This window comes from Pseudopipra pipra, chromosome 8, assembly GCF_036250125.1.
Source record: "Pseudopipra pipra isolate bDixPip1 chromosome 8, bDixPip1.hap1, whole genome shotgun sequence".
NCBI lineage: Eukaryota > Metazoa > Chordata > Aves > Passeriformes > Pipridae > Pseudopipra > Pseudopipra pipra.
In genome coordinates, this window is record NC_087556.1 from 17193912 (window position 1) to 17210439 (window position 16528).

The 16528-nt window shown below is 45.8% G+C and overlaps 1 protein-coding gene across 11 annotated transcripts in view; it reads left to right on the forward strand.

Moving 5' to 3' along the window:
- GBF1 (golgi brefeldin A resistant guanine nucleotide exchange factor 1) overlaps positions 1-16524 on the forward strand; it is a 106257-nt gene extending 89733 nt beyond the window's left edge. For 8 of the 11 annotated variants that reach the window (XM_064662686.1, XM_064662684.1, XM_064662691.1 and 5 more), the window contains 19 exons: positions 588-824; positions 1727-1820; positions 4653-4829; positions 5304-5368; positions 5470-5593; positions 6174-6245; positions 7062-7156; positions 7588-7741; positions 7961-8183; positions 9760-9923; positions 10233-10479; positions 10876-11075; positions 12040-12190; positions 12506-12636; positions 12998-13099; positions 13660-13773; positions 14025-14202; positions 14406-14543; positions 14868-16524. In XM_064662686.1, the coding sequence (XP_064518756.1) occupies positions 588-824; positions 1727-1820; positions 4653-4829; positions 5304-5368; positions 5470-5593; positions 6174-6245; positions 7062-7156; positions 7588-7741; positions 7961-8183; positions 9760-9923; positions 10233-10479; positions 10876-11075; positions 12040-12190; positions 12506-12636; positions 12998-13099; positions 13660-13773; positions 14025-14202; positions 14406-14543; positions 14868-15154 (2953 nt within the window). In that variant the 3' untranslated portion in view covers positions 15155-16524. The remainder of the gene's footprint in view (positions 1-587; positions 825-1726; positions 1821-4652; positions 4830-5303; positions 5369-5469; positions 5594-6173; positions 6246-7061; positions 7157-7587; positions 7742-7960; positions 8184-9759; positions 9924-10232; positions 10480-10875; positions 11076-12039; positions 12191-12505; positions 12637-12997; positions 13100-13659; positions 13774-14024; positions 14203-14405; positions 14544-14867) is intronic. The other 3 variants (XM_064662685.1, XM_064662694.1, XM_064662695.1) reach the window with 1 other exon arrangement.
- The last annotated feature ends 4 nt before the right edge of the window (positions 16525-16528 follow it).

A 16528-nucleotide genomic window follows, 5' to 3' on the forward strand; every position in this document is an offset into this window, starting at 1 on the left:
GTGTAGCTTTATCCAAGTTAGATTAAGGAGCTGTGGTACCCTGGTTATAAATCACCCATCATACATTTGATTTCTTGTTTTATCTTTAATTTTATACTACTTGGCTTTCTAATATTTGATTTTGGCATAATATGAATATTTTCATTAGTCTTTTACAAGATACTCCTGACTGTGACTGCAGTGATATAACAATTTTTCTTTTGCCTGAGAATAATGAGATAGGGAGAGCACTCTAACACAGCGAGAGCTGGGATGGGGTTGAAGCTATGCCAGTGTGCTGTTCAAAATTTCTCATCATTTAACTGCAGTTTGTGTTGCATTTTGCACTTGTAGTGTTTGGTAGATGCTTCTTCAATACTGTCCGTACACTGTTACTGCCGGGTGCTTCTGAGAGCCACCAGACTTTATATTCAAGATATCAAAGAGGGACAGGAGAAGCAGGGAAGCTTTAAGAGACTGTTTCAGGAGCTAGCAAAATTGTTCCAGGATAGGTATTGCTTATCTCTGGGACCAAGTAATAAAAAGGCGTAAATGTTAGGTTTGGCTCAGAATGAAAAATTCAACCTTTCTGCCTTCCTACATTGTAGAAATGATGAGATAGTGATGCCAGAAGAACAGACGGGCCTGGTGAAGGAAAACTATATCTGGAATGTCCTGCTACATCGTGGTGCCACGGATGAGGGAATATTTCTCCATGTGCCTCCTGGAAGCTATGACCATGATCTCTTCACCATGACATGGGGGCCAACCATTGCAGCACTTTCTTATGTTTTTGACAAGAGCTTAGAAGAAACAATAATCCAGAAGGCTATTTCTGGTTTCAGGTAACTCTTGCATTCATGAAGACCCAGAAGAGTACAAGTGTGGCCATTGTCTCCTGTTTATGTGCTGGAGCCATCACAGTGAATGTCAACTGTCAGCTGTTTCCAAGCAATTGAAAAGCATTTTATTGTGACCTACTGTCCTTTAGTTTTGTTCTGTCATTTGTATGGATTCATCCCTCTCTTGGTTGCCACTCACTGTTTGGCTTGACTGTGGTGTTGTAATAAATCAAAGTGCCTGGGATACATATTTTTAAACTGCAACGTGGTTGCATTTAAAAGACCTACTGACATTGTTGAGCTGTTCAGAATTGGGGGAGGGGGGAAGTCACTCTTAACTTGCACAGTGATGTTGGCAAAACCTCTGTATATGAACAGAACCTTTCATGTATATGAGGTCATGGCTGTGGTTGAATGATATGGGGGATTTTTTTCTTTCCCAGCTGACCAGTATTCAAAAAACTTGCCATCTATGAGTAACTCTATTGGAACAATCTTTGGTCATGCTTAGATCCAGACCAAATAATGCCTTAAGTACTGTTAATGCACTACTGTAGCCATGATCTCATGGAACTGGACCTTGAACACTACTACCAATCCCAGCAACTCTCTCTTAGGTCAGGACAGGAGATTGGGTATAATGCTCAGGTGGAAGTGGTCTGTCTGTTTAGACTCACTTTTTTAAAGTGATCCGTGCATCAGCACAGGCAAATATGAGGATCTATGGGTAAGCATTGAGATTATTTAAAAGGATAATAGTAGACTTCTATACATCAGCATTCATTATGAGTAGGTAGGTGGAGAGGAAGGTCTAAAATGTCAAGAATGAGGGTCTCTGATTAGCTGTCCTGCAGACAGACTCCTCTGTGCTTAGTACATTATTTTCTGTTTTCTTCTTTCTCCAGGAAATGTGCAATGATTTCTGCCCACTATGGCCTTAGTGATGTGTTTGACAATCTCATAATTTCTCTCTGCAAGTTTACAGCCCTCAGCAGTGAGGTAAGTTTTCAAGGAGGGGAAAGAAGCGTGACTTCCAGTATATCAGAGCTCTCTTCCTGTGTTAAGCCAGTAATAGTTGCTTATTTTAGTTATCACGGTATCTGTAGGTATCAGCCCCTGCCTAGAGTTTCTGGAGGAAGCAATGGAAAGTGTGTAGTGAAGTGAGACTGCCATAGGACAGGTTCAAATATGCAAATTTCCTTCTACTCACTCACAAGTGGCAGTTTATGCAGAAACAGAATGCTTTGATGTACAAGTGTTTATTGCACCTGCTTGATGTGAGGAGACAAATCTCCCTGTGATCCCAAGGAAGTTTATACATTTCAGATACTGACTATTTAGTTAAAGAGCTTATGCAGTGCCAAGAGGGACTGTTTTGTGAGCTGTACTTCCAAAGTGTAGGGGCTGTATGTGGATTCACAGCATAAGCACAAAGAGATTAGAAAAACAAATGCTTTGAATTGTCAGTTAGTGTGTGGAGTCTGGTAATAAAATCGGCTGCCTGCCCCACTTTTGGCAAGCCCTAAAGACCATTTCCCTGGGTTATACTGTGAGAATAAATTTGAGATGCAGTGGCTGGTGTAAGCTTTTGTTGCCCGAATCTGTTTGTGTGTTACAGCAGCAGCCTGTTTTTCCCCAAGGTGTTTGATAGACAGTGTATGGCAGACCATGTTTTTTACTAGGAAGTTGACAGCAACTCCTGTAAAGGGTCAAAACTCCCAAAGAATCTCACAGCATTGCTCTCAGAACCAGCACAAGACCCACAGTGAACAGAACAGAACTGCCACACATTAAGGGAAGCAAGATGATTCAAGACTGAAAGCATGGGAGTAAAAAGGCCAAGACAGGTGAATTTTTTTAACTCCCTTAAAGGGATAGGAGAAAGGGAACAGTCCTGCAAATTCATGCAGTTGATGGAATTAGGTTGCAGGGAAATGGAATGGTTTGGGCCAAGTGTTTTGTATCACTTGCATTCTGGCATTTGTAACAGTGAAAAAGTACTGGTTTGACTATTAAAAGACAAATCCTAAGCAGCGGGGTTGTTTTAGATTCTCTCTTCCTCCACAGCTCACAACAGTAAAGATGCAATACTTGATCCTCTCCAGGCATACCAGACCTCGAGACTACCAATAGATAACACAAGCAGAGGAATGTCTGCCAGGAAACAACAGTTTGACACAGATTTACACAGTAGAAGCAACTAGACTAAGCCCTCAGATGCACCAACTATTGCCAGCTGCATCCGATCTAGTTGTGAGACTGGAATCTGGAGCAGTTTGAGGTCTGTGTAAATTAAGCAAGAATGTCTTTTGGTGATGACATAGAATAAAGGACTTCTGGACTTGCAGAAGGCTGAGTTCTTATCTTTGGCCAGATTCCAAGTACACCAATTACTTTCTGCTGTCCTAAATTCCTATAAGGATTGGAGACAGTAGTGGAATAGGACAACTGAAGAAATACTTTAAAGACAGTCTGATGGAAAAGGAGAAGGAGGGGCCTTCTTCAGAGGACTGAGTAGACAAAGCAAAGAGCGGCTGTTAGGAAATAAAGGAGAACATCAAAGTGTCACTTAGCTGCTCAGGACTTCCCAGGTCAGATCATCCTGATGAGCATCTTCTCCACGCAATGCATTTGCTATGCATGGCCACTTTGGTTTGAAAGAAGAGGAATGGAAAGGAACATGGAGGGGGATTAAGTGATTGAAGGAGAACAAGTGCCCCTCTTCATGCTCCACAGTTAAGATTCATACTGACTCAGTGAATAAGTAGTAGCAAAACATGTGTGTATTTTAATTCAGTGGTTGTGGCTTGTTAGCACAGTGCAAAATCAGGCATATTGCTGTTTGCACTCTGAGACTCCAGCAATGTATGTGTTCATATGGTTTCCCCATACCAACAGACAACCAAGTTGGTTGTCACATTTCTGCCAGATTTTCAGATTGGACTTCTAATGGAGTTTGCCTCTAGATCAAAGACCCATTTTGATAACAGTTTGGCCAGCAGTTTGGCTGAAGCAAGAGCTAGTTTTTCTGAACTTCAGATCCGAGATTGAGAGAGTCAATCCATCCTATCTCATATCTTCACTTCCATTCTTGATGGGGGAGTAAGTATGGATTTTGTCCACATAAGCAAGAGAACAGCAAAGCCCATCTCTTGTCAAAAGGAATAATGCAATGACCTTAAGTAACTGCAGAAACATGGAGCATGTTAGTGTCTGATAATAGCTCATGATTGCTAGGTTTTTTCTTGTTTTGGCAGCATATGCTTGCTTGGTTGCAATGACTTAGCACACTTCTTATATTTTGAAAAGCTGTGAGTGCGTTGAATGGATTGTGAGGATTTGTGATCCAGCAATTATTAGCAGAGACTGTATGTCAGGATCCATCACTCTTACTTGTATCTTGTTGTTAAGTAGTGATAGGATTAACTTTGCAAGTCAGAAACGCTTTTGGCCCTGGTTTCCTTCTCTAACAGCAGGGCAGTGTAGTTGCTGCTTCCAGAGGAAATGTACTTTTTGTAGAAGGCATTGATCCTGAAATGAGTTCCTGTAGCAGGATAATTAGTGAATTTTCAGCAAGTACTTTCAAAATGTTCTGTTGTGTTGTCATTCTTGGGGAGCGTATGTCTAGGTGGTTCAGTGATTCAGCTTGTATCAGGTAAGCCATCTTGTCCTTGTTTTTGTGCAAAGTGAATATGAGCTGAGGAGTTATCCAAGCATCATACAGAGAATTGTTGTCTTTCCCATAACCAATTCTGAAGCATATGCCCTAATTTTTGTTGAAAAGAAAGCATCTCTTTTTGACTGATTGCCACCGCCTCTTCTTTCCTGCAGTCTATTGAGAACCTGCCCACTGTTTTTGGAAGTAATCCCAAGGCCCATATTGCAGCAAAGACTGTGTTTCACTTGGCCCATCGCCATGGTGACATTCTGCGAGAGGGCTGGAAAAACATCATGGAGGCCATGCTACAGCTTTTCCGAGCAGAGCTGCTGCCCAAGGCCATGGTGGAGGTAATAATTGAAGAGTTAGAGGAGTGGGAAGCTGGCTTTTCATAGAGCCAGTTCCAAGAGGAGGAGAGCTCTCTTGTGAAGGCCTGGCTTTGGTAAAGTGTGTGCAGAGCTTGGAAGCCTGTGAAGGGTGTAGTGCTCAAGTTACGTGAAGCTTCTTTCATAGGGTTTCATTTTTTCTCATTTTACAAAAACATTGGATTTGAGAAATTCCAACATTTATTTTACTTGAACACATTTTGAGTATTGTGTGAAGGGGGACATGCTTATAGGTATGAAGTATTAAAGCACAGGATTTGTGTTGCCAGATGAGAGTGACACTTTACTGACGGGCTAGGGAAGCGAAGAGCTGGTTTGACTGCATATACTGCGGTTCGGTGTAGTGTTTCATCACTAAGAGAAACATCACAGGGCTGGGGGGGAAGGCTACAAAGAGGTGAATAATTGGTCATATGCACGTCATGGTCTGTATTTCAGGTTGAAGACTTTGTGGATCCTAATGGCAAAATCTATCTGCAGCGTGAGGAGACACCATCTAACCGGTGAGTGGTGTAGATGTCCCAGGCAGTCTTTTTGGTACCAAAGGTGGAAAATAACATGGTCTCTTGTTTTCTTGCTGATGGTGGTCTCCTCTGATTTGCAGTGGTGAATCAACAGTACTGAGTTTTGTTAGCTGGCTCACCCTCAGTGGGACAGAGCAATCTGGTATGAGAGGGCCATCTACGGAAACACAGGAGGCAAAGCGAGCGGCTTTGGAATGCATAAAGGTAACATACAGGCTGCAGAACAACCTGCTTTTTTTCTTGGTGACAGTACTATGTGGGTAACAGGCCACAGAAGCATAAATATACATGCTGCTAGACAGTATTGCAGGTAACAGGTAACTTGGGAACTGTAAGAAACTATGGATAAGCATATCTGGATTGTCAGCTAAATGGTCTTATGTGCTGCTGTGTACACATGAAAACAGGAATGATTCCCCACAAGAGGCTGGGATCTGCCCTTGGCATCATAGTCCTATATTTGAAGACAAATTAATGACTTCTCAAACAACTAATCTTTTCCAAGACAGTGTTAAAGCATATGGTGCCAACAAAATCTGAACCTGGCGGTTGACCAGCGTGTGGACTTAGAGGAGTTATCTATCAAAATCTGTGTAGCACAGATCAGGTCTGCTAAAAGTAATTGATGTTAAACAGTGAACTAGTTGGCAGGAGTTTTTGTCCAGTTAACTGTGTTAAAGCCACTATCTGTATCTTTTCTGTGAACATGATGTGTTTCTGGAGGATCTGTTTGTATGCCATCCACACTCCCCAGATGCACAGTCCTCTTTTCTGTCTTTTGCAGCAATGTGATCCTGAGAAGTTGATCACAGAAAGCAAATTTCTCCAACTGGAATCCCTCCAGGAGCTCATGAAGGTGAGAGAGATACTGGGCAGGGATGCATGATCGTGGATATGTGCCGTGTACTCACCTAGCTCCTCTGTCCCCAGAGGAGGTCTTGAAACTATTTGGGATATGAAACGAATCATTAGTTCAGCTGTTAAAAGTAACTTCTGTGCTGGCAGACACAAGTTGGTAGTAGAAGAAAACATTAAATTGTGGAATGCATTCTAAAAGCCTTGAGGACTCTTGGCAAGTGTTTGAAAGTATGTGTAACTCTGTGTAGGAGCTTAAAGTTTTTCATAGTTTCTGGTCTGCTGTGTACCTAATGAGAGCATTCTAAAATGCCACTCTAGTGGCCAGAGCTGTACAGAAATATTTGACCATGTGACCCTAGATAGTGTGGTACCTGGCTGCTGTGGGAAATGTAATAAGACTGGACTCATTAGCCTTTGGGCTAGAGTAGCTCATCTCCTTGGGAGAGTGTAATCTCTGTTCTGGAGGAATATTTTGCTCCTACTCCCATTATGTCAGGAATTCTTCCTTCATATGCAAGCTTGAGAGGAATTGCTCCAGTATTTGTAGTCATTCCTACGTATGTCTCTTTTTTCTGTGCTTCACATGTTATTAGGAAGAAGCTGCTGGATACTGCATCTTGCATAATGAAAAAGATATATTTTTTCAATATATTTAGCTTGACCTCTATCCAGTGCATTTTTGATAGACTATGCATGACCTCACCAGACAGTGGAGTGCAGTTTTGCCCAGACTCAACACATTCTGTTGGTCCTCACCTGTTGGTCCCCCATTTCTGGGAGCTTGTGATTCACAAAAATTTCCTGGCTCTTCCAGGCTCTAATCTCTGTGACTCCTGATGAGGAGACATATGATGAAGAGGATGCAGCCTTCTGCTTGGAGATGCTTCTGCGGATTGTTCTAGAGAATAGGTATGACCTTGAAATACATGCACATTCACTGTAGCATCCCTGCTTTACTGCAGCTGCTGCCTGGGTCCAGGGAATGAGTTCCTTATGTATTTGGTTTGCCAGCTGAAGCAGCATGTGGCTGTAATTTCAGGGCTTAACAATTCTACTCTAGCATGTGCAAACAGAATGGCTGTTAGCTCATGAATTATTGCTTGATATTCTGAAATCTGAAGAATATAAACTAAATTCCAGAGGGAGAATTCTCCCACCTGATTGCTTTGCAAGTAATGAGTAAGAAATTTGACTGCTTTGTTGTGTCTATTATATCTCCTACCTGGAGTTTTTCATTTATATTAAATACTGGGTTGACTAGAGTTCTGGGAGAGGTAGCTGGATCCTGCTTGTCTCACTTTCTTTCATCCTACCCTTTCCCTCCTCCTTGTTGTTGCTAGGGACCGTGTGACCTGTGTCTGGCAGACTGTCCGAGACCACCTGTATCATCTCTGTGTCCATGCGATGGAGTTCTGCTTCTTGGTGGAGAGGGCAGTGGTGGGGCTGCTGAGACTGGCCATTCGACTCCTCCGTCGAGAAGAAATCAGTGCACAGGTAAGAGATTTTTGAAATGCACTTACTGGGGGCGTTTTGTGGCCACACCTGGCAACACAGGAAACCAGCTGCTATTAGGTGGACCCATATTTAACTTTCTGTGCTGCAGATGACAACAAAAAGCAGTTGTAAGTAGCTCTAAATAAATGAAGGGGTACCTTGTTGGAGAATGGAGTGTAAGTAATAGGGTCTGTTATTCTCATCTCCTCCTCTGGCCAGGTTCTGCTCTCGTTACGTATCCTACTTATGATGAAGCCGAATGTGCTGTCCAGAGTTAGCCATGAGGTTGCCTATGGCCTCCATGAACTCTTGAAGACCAATGCTGCCAACATTCACTCTGGGGATGACTGGTACACACTCTTCACCCTCCTGGAGTGTATCGGGTCTGGGGTGAAGCCGCCTGCAGCCCTGCAGGTTACAGCAAGGGCAGATAACGACACAGGTAAGACAGGCCAGCTTTTGCTAGGAAATCTGATGCCTGCCTGCCAGATAAGCAGCTGCTTCCTCAAGCTTTTCAATTAGCAAAGGGGACTGCAAGAAAACAAAGCTGATATTAAACTACATTAGCAAGATTAAAGACCAGCACCTGCTGTTCACTCCTACCTCATGGTCTGTCCCTGTCTCTACTCTGCTGTCTCTTCCTACTCAGTGAGCAGCAATCCAGGTGCTAGTCCCTGGGGGAGCAGTGGGAGGAAAACTGATATCAGTTGTAGCAGCTGTAGAAGGTCTTTGATCTACCCAAGGAGCATTTTCTGCTGGTTGTGTTCTGGTGCCTTGGGTACTATAATCTCTCATCTGGGCATGTAATGTAAACCCAGCTGCTGCTCCTGTCATACTTGCTTCTTTTGTGGGACTGACTCCTTTCTGTCCCCATTTTAAGGATCTCATAAAGGGAGTTGTTATTTAAAATTATATTTCCAAATGCGTTTGTATTAACAGTGCCTGAACCATTCCCACAAGACCAACCCACTGTTTCCCACTTCTCTTGACTGTGTTAAAAAGATGGTCTTTTCCGCAAATTGTTCTGCTTTGCTTTAGCCAGCTGGCAATGTATTTGAGACTGATATCTTCAGACTTCTAAAGCAAAGAGCAAGAAAAGATTTTTCCAGAAGGCTTTGTTTTCTTCCTAGAACTTCTTGCTAGGTCCTTATGCTTTATGCTAGACAGATGGGAGAAACACAATTTTATAAAACACTTATGGCATTTGCCTTCTGGGTTAATGTTGGGCTGTCTTCTCCCATCTCTCTCTTGTTTGTTTTTACTGCTTCTCTCCTTGCTGATAGAGCAAACTGCTTGACTTGGCACCTTGCACATCAGAACGTTAGTTCTCTTTACCTCCTGAAAATGTTTGGTGCACTGTGTTCACAGCAAGTCTGTCTGTCTGTTGGTGAGTTTCTAGATAGTGTGGAATGATGGAGAGAATGAGTTTTTCCTTCTAAATAACATTATATCAGTAACTTAAATTTGTCCATTGCAAAGACTTCTGTGTTGGGGCATGTGAAATTTAAATGTCAGGGAAGGTATATCTGACAGATGTGGAACATGCTAATGTAGATTGCTGTTCATGAGAAAAATCTGACCACTATTAGTGTGGAGCTGAGTGTCCCCAGAGGGGTCATGTATTCCTACGTGAGTCATGTAATCCCGTGCTGTGTTTTTGGACTTGTCTTGGCTGAACTTAGCACCTCTAGTAGTTGATAAAGTTCATGGTACATCTGATTCTTCCCTCAGGGTTGAAGTATTGGACTTCTGCCCTTTTTAAATCCACGGTCGGGCTGACAAATGACACAGGAGAGGATGGAAAGCTCCTTCCCTCTGGAGGAGAAAGCAAAACATGCCTACAGGGGAGAAACAGGTCTCACAGGAAGAGAAGCCTGGGCTGGTTTCTTCCAGGGCCCATTAGTCGTTCCTGGCTGATGCTGATCTGACTAATCTGGATTGCTTCTGCCTTATCCACAGCTACTCTTGCAAGCTCTTGATTTGGCTGTGATCTAAATCCCATGCCTTTTGTTTTGCAGGTGCTCAGTCAGACAGCGAGGTCTCCTCCTCCTATCATCCCAGTGACATGAGCCTGGACCGTGGCTACACCTCTGATTCAGAGGTGTACACAGACCACGGGAAGCCTGGCAAGATGCATCGCTCGGTGACAGATGTGGATGTCATGAACAGCGGCTGGCTGGTGGTGAGTAGCAAGTGGGCTTCTGGTGCCCAAAGAAGACTACTCCTAGCATGGCTGTGAACAGAGGTTGTGATAGGGGGAGAAAGAATAAGACAGTAGAAAAGAGTGCTAAGGTGAGCTGATAATATAAAGGGAGGATGGGGAGAAATACAGATGGAGAGGAGAAAGGTTGGAGGCAAATGAGGAAGAAAGGGAAATGGACCCTACAGAACCATTATCTGTTGACTTCAGAGGAAAAGCCCTTTCAGTAGGTGCATGAGGTGCTACTTGCTGTGCTACCCTCTCCTGCTACCCTCTTGCTGTGCCCTGCAGGTGGGGAAAGATGACATTGACACCTCCAGATCCACTGCTGGGCTCAGCAGGCTGGGTCCATCTCCTCTCGTCAACCAGTACAGCCTGACTGTGGGGCTGGATTTGGGCCCACATGACACGAAGTCTCTCATGAAATGTGTGGAGTCCCTGTCCTTCATCGTGCGAGATGCTGCCCATGTCACACCTGAGAACTTCGAGCTGTGCGTCAAAACGATACGGATCTTCGTGGAGGCGAGCTTGAATGGGGGTGAGATGGCCCTTCACTTGACAGTCAGGACTGGGCTTAGGGTGGCCAGTCAGGAAGAAGTGTGAAGTATATTGTCAGGGAATGAGTCCCCAACCCCCAGAAAATGGTTACTATGAGAAGAGTGTCCTGGCTCCTGCTAACAGCAGGGACCTTATTTTTATCCTCTTCCCTGGGATGGAGGGGAGGTCTGGAGTTGATATGGAGGTAGCAGTATCAGCTCTTGTTTGAAGGTTGTCCCTGAGGGGTGCTGGGTCCTCTCTACAAGCAGGTAGTGGTCATTTCACAGGACAGGGCCCTCTGCTGGGGATATCAAAAGGTGGCTGCTCTATGTGTTGAAAGGCAGAAAATTTTGTGGTGGACTGTGTATACGATATGTTGCTGCTTTTTACTTTCTAGGCTACAAGTCCCAGGAAAAGAGAGGGAAGAGCCACAGGTATGACAGTAAATCCAGTCGGTTAAAAAAAAAGCCAAAGGAGAGCTCCACACGGCGATCCCGGGTCTTGAGCCAGCACCAGGCACACACACACAGTGATGAGGATGAGGATGAGAGCATCCCTGCCAGCTACCACACTGTGTCTTTACAGGTTAGTCAGGACGTAAGTATAGCAAGGATTTCCTCCTCTCCTTTCCCATACTTAGGGCTTTGCTAGGTAATCACTGGGATTCTTTATGGGGCAAGGGAGGGCTGCATGCTGGGTTAGTGGGCACTGGATGACAATGGATTAGAGGGTGGCTCTGGTGGCAATGTGTGGTTCTGCAGTGAAAGAGGAAGACTGCAATTTGTACTGGCAAAAGCAGAATAGCAATGGAGGGAGAGGTCCTCTGGAAAGCAAGGAGGAGGTCTGAAGCTGTGAATCACTGTAGTAGGTAAGATGGATGTGGATCCAAGGGCATTTGGAGGCATGAGGTTCATGTAGGATGAGCCGGGAGTCTGGCAGGGTATCAGAGCTTGTGGAAAGGGGAAAGCCCTGTGGGATGAGGCACTGGGATTTCAAGTAGAGAGGACTGGGCTAAGGGAGTAATTTCTCTCTGGCTGGTACTTGAAAGGTGTGAAGGCACGGGCCTGCTGACTGTCAGGCTGTTGGGCCTCAGTTTATTAATAAACAGAGTGCTGTCATGTGCCCATACGGAGCTGTTCTGAGAGAACTTTGCATATGCTTCATGCCTTTTTTGTTAAAAAAAAAAGTTGCAGAGAGTTGTTTCTGGACAGCATAGCTGAATCGCTGGGTTTATCCCTCTGCCTGGGAGAGTCAATGCTCTGTGCCAGGAAAGAGTCCCTTCTTCCTTTTGGCATGACTGGAGCGGTGGTTCTCAAAGATGGGATTGACATGCCTACTGAACTGAAACAAATCTTGTTGAATGCCTGGCACTTGACCACTTCAGGAGGGCACAGACAGCAGGGCCTGCCACCATCTCTGTAGCTGTGCATGAGTAGGTACATACAGAAAGCAGGGTTGAGTAGCTGTGAGCCTTTTAGCATTGGTTTGGAGAAGAGCAGAGATCAGAGTTGCTTCAGATTTTTAAGTCCTGTGTGTTTCTTACCGTGCTGTGTACTTGCAGCTCCTGGACCTCATGCACACCTTGCACACGCGAGCAGCCGGCATTTACAGCTCCTGGGCGGAGGAGCAGCGACACCTGGAGACGGCGGCCAGGAAAATCACAGCGGATTCCCGAACACTGTGGTCCAACTGCTGGTGTCCTTTGCTACAGGGTAAAGCTGGTGATGAGAGCAAGCAGAGACACTTCCAAAATAATGGCAGGAAAGCTGATGAGCCAAGAACTAACTGCAGAAGGCAGGCAGAGGTTGTTTTTAGGGTCTCTTGTAATGGAAAAAGTATTTGGATCAGATTTTGAATGATATCTTTAGCATGAGTTAGCTGCCAGCATGTTTCTGGATCTGACAGTAGATTTCCAGTCTGTGGCCTGGAACAAGTTTACTTTTTTTCCCCCCAGATCTTCATTAGACTGGGAAAGTAGGGATGTGACACTTTCACTGTGGGCTTTGCCCTGAATCTCTCTCTTGCAGGTATTGCCTGGCTGTGCTGTGATGCCCGACGCCAGATACGGATGCAAGCACTGACTTACTTGCAGCGGGCCCTCCTGGTACATGACCTGCAGGCCCTGGATGCCCTGGAATGGGAGTCGTGCTTCAACAAGGTAACCTCCTGGCTGGGCTGGGCATGTAGGCAGGAAAGTATTGTTATGAAGAGCAAACCTGTGTGCAGGAGTGGAAGAATGGTATTCTTCTTCAGCGCTGTCTTCTTCAGCAGCTGGTTCACCACAGCAGCAAGACGATCCTCACTGTGGTCTTGTGAAAAGTTCCTTTCTGCTTAGGTTTCTGACAGAGCCTTTTGGAGTACTGAAGTGGATCCACTCATGTCCACTTCCCATTGCTTCTCTCATGGTCTCTGTCTGGAAACCATCAGTCCCCAAATTCAGCTCCTTTCTGTAAGGTTGTCTGGGCAAATCTCATCAGTCATTTTTCAGCTCTAAAACATCCATGTGTCTGATCCAACAGGTGCTGTTCCCACTGCTAACCAAGCTACTTGAGAACATCAGCCCAGCTGATGTTGGTGGAATGGAAGAAACTAGGATGAGAGCCTCAACACTACTGTCCAAGGTAAGCACACTTCTGCTGCCTGAAAGCTCAAGAAAACCCTTGCTGTGTTTGCTTCTCAGCATCTCTGATCTGGATAGGTTCAGGGTGATAGTTTGACTGTCTTTAGTGCTGGGCTTCTCCATGAGCTTCTGTTACTGGAACTGCCTTCTTTCCAGAACTGTATCCATGATCCTAGGCTTGGAAAAGTTGTCAGGAAAGAGTTTATGACTTTATAATGGAGAGAGAGAGAGAAGTATTTCACCCAACATTAGTTGAAGACAGTGTGTTCTCATGGTGAAATGATGCATGTCACAAGCTGATAGTTCTGACCTGAGGCAGAGTCTGGACAGGCTGGAAGACATGGTGATGCAGACTGCAGGGGCCTCTCACAAAGGAGACAAGATCCAGTCCTCCACATGTGCAGCTCAGAAGAGTGGAGGCCTGTGGCACCCTCAGGCTAGGCCTGTGCATGCTCCCAGCCTGCCACAAGGACAGGGAATCTGGATTTGCAAGACTGGCTTGTCAAGGTGTGAGCAGCATCCCTCATATTACTTGTTGACAGGAGTTGTGTTTTTTCCTAGGTGTTCCTACAGCATCTCTCCCCACTGCTCTCACTGACCACCTTTGCTGCCCTGTGGCTCACAATCCTAGACTTTATGGACAAGTACATGCATGCTGGCTCTAGTGACTTACTGGTAAGGTGCTGAATGTGGTGCTGCAGTGCTTTGGACAACCATTCACCACTTTTAACCTTCTGAATTTGAAAGGTGTTTTGGTTTGATGCATTTTTTGGTTTTTTTTTAACCTTTTAATCCTTTCCAAACCATTTTGTTCCATGATTTCTCACCTTGGCCTCTGTTTCCAAGGCAGCCCATCAGCTGTTTTGAGCTTTTGTTCATTGCTGTATGTCCATTCTTTGTGTCCTGAGGAGTGTCTCTGATTATAGCTGGAGGCCATTCCAGAGTCTCTGAAGAATATGCTGCTCGTAATGGATACAGCTGGGATATTCCACAGTGCTGATTCACGGACAGGATACTCAGATCTCTGGGAGATCACTTGGGAGCGCATTGACTGTTTCTTACCTCGGCTGCGGGATGAGCTCTTCAAACAGACAGTCATCCAAGGTACAAGGGACTGGGAAACCTTAAGAAAAACAGGTTTGGACCAGTGCTTGCACCTTGTCCAGCACACAGCTGCCATAGTGCCTGGAAGCTGATGAAATGATAGTTGCAGGAGGCTGTGGGAGCTTGGCACAAGAAGGGCAAATTGAGGGTAGCAGGAGTGAGCAAACTGGTGTGTGGTCTCACTGCATGTTTCGTCTTCCCAGATCCTGTCCTGAACGTACCAGTGGAGCAGCAGCATCAGAAATCAATAGTGTCTGCCCTGCCCCCTTCTCCTGTGGGGGATGTGAGATCAACCACCCACCTGGCTCCTTTGGAGAAGCCTTGTGAACCGGGTGCCAGTGGTAAGTCCTGTTTTCTTTTTTCTGGAATCATGTTCCCAGCATGGTGGCATGGATCTGCTTTTCCTTGCTTTAGCATGATCTAGGGTGACCAGGCCTCTAGTGTTTTGAACTGTTGTGCTTCAGATGGATAGCTTTTGGCCTTCTTGCTGAGGTTGCTGGGGTGGGCAGAATGCCTGTGATTGGCCCCTGCTCCTCACGGCCTCATATGAAGGGGCAAGTCTCAAAAGGCCCCTGAGTTGATCTTGAGCCCTGCTTAGTTTTCAACTAACAGGTGACTTTGTCAGGTCCTGTGTAACGACGTATTTTGTCTCTTCCTTTTTCTAGAGTCCGAGAGACCCACTGCACCTGCCTCACCCACCATCAGCACCTCTGCCTCTCCTTCTTTCCCAACATCAGCTTCAACAAAGACAAGCCCCGTTACGGACATACCTCCTACGACAGCACAGCCACCACTCATCCTGCAGCCTCTTGCATCTCCCCTGCAGGTTGGAGTGCCACCTATGACTCTTCCAATCATTCTCAACCCAGCCCTAATTGAAGCCACCTCTCCTGTTCCCCTCTTAGCTACTCCACGGCCCACTGACCCCATGACAACCTCTGAAGTCAATTAGTTTGAGGGTGTCTGAGAACTGTCTGCTGAGGAGGCTCTGTGGGTGGAGGATGCTGGCCAATTTCTCTGGTAGTGGGCATGTTTGTTTTAGAAGATGATGCTAACCTGAGCAGAAGGGCTGCTGCCACAATCCTCTGGAGCACATTCCATCCTGCTCCCTTCTTGTGGCATCACCTAGAAATCTGCCTACAAATTCCTGTCTTCTTGAAGGGGTGCCCAGTTCCACTGACCTTCCTGCCTTTGCAATCTCAGGGGCCAGGCAACACTCACACCCAGCAGCCTGGGACCAAGCTGCCACCAGTTCATCTGGTAAAGAGGGGAAAGTTATTGATGTCATGCCAGAGAGGGGCTGCAGTACAGGGCTGCCTCCCAAGATTATTCAGTCCAGTCCCTGGGCAATTCCCCAGCCATTCCCTAGCTTTACTGCTCACTCCTCTGATTGCACTGCTTTGTCTGGGCTTTGGGCATGCCTGAGTTCAGCAGGTAAAGAATTTTGTTAGAAATGTGGATTGCTTACAGTGCAGCTCCCAGTTTGCTACATAGGGCTTCTTACCTGCTGTAGGCACATGCTTTCCTTCTGCAACACCACAGATGACAGCAATCCCCATGACAGATATGGAATAGGCAGCAGGGGAGTCTGATAGGGGCAGCATGGCTTTCCTCCCTCCTCCTGTGGTATAATCAGGCTTTCTGGTTGGAGAGAGCAAATCCAGAATGCTCTGCGTAGTTGAGTAAATGAGAAGGAAATGCTGAGAGCAGAGCACCATGGCCATCTCTCACACAGCACTTGGGGGCCACTCCAACACAGCAGCGATGTGTTGTTCGCCACTTGCTACACTGTCCTCTTGGTGACCAGCCTCCTTCCTTAGGAGAACATCCTCTTCAGCTAGAGAAGACTGGGGATCTGTGGCACCTGCTGACAGATGCCCAGCAAGTCTGCAGTGGTTTCTCTTGGAAGCTCTGCACAGATTTCACCCTTGTGCATCTTCTAGTTGTTGGGATCGCACATCTTTCTCCCCCCAGGACACCCCTGCAGCCGAGGCCCTGGTAGTCATTCTTGTGCTTCCGCCTTGCAGCAAGGACATCCCGCTCTTCCCCCACTTCGTGGCCAGAGCAGAGCTGGCTGCCTGGCAAATGCTGCATCACCATTCCCCCTCCTCCTCCCTCGACTAGCTGGCTAAATTCTCAATAATTTCAATCTTGGAAATCCCCCTGGTGACTGGGAGGGGCATGGGTGGGACTCCAACCCAGTGTATCCTGTATGGAGAGGAACCTGCGGTTGGGGGGGGAATATGACCGTGTACATACAGAGTAAATGGCTACAAATCCAATGGACTTTTTACAGTGTAATAAATACATCCTGTAAATGAATGCT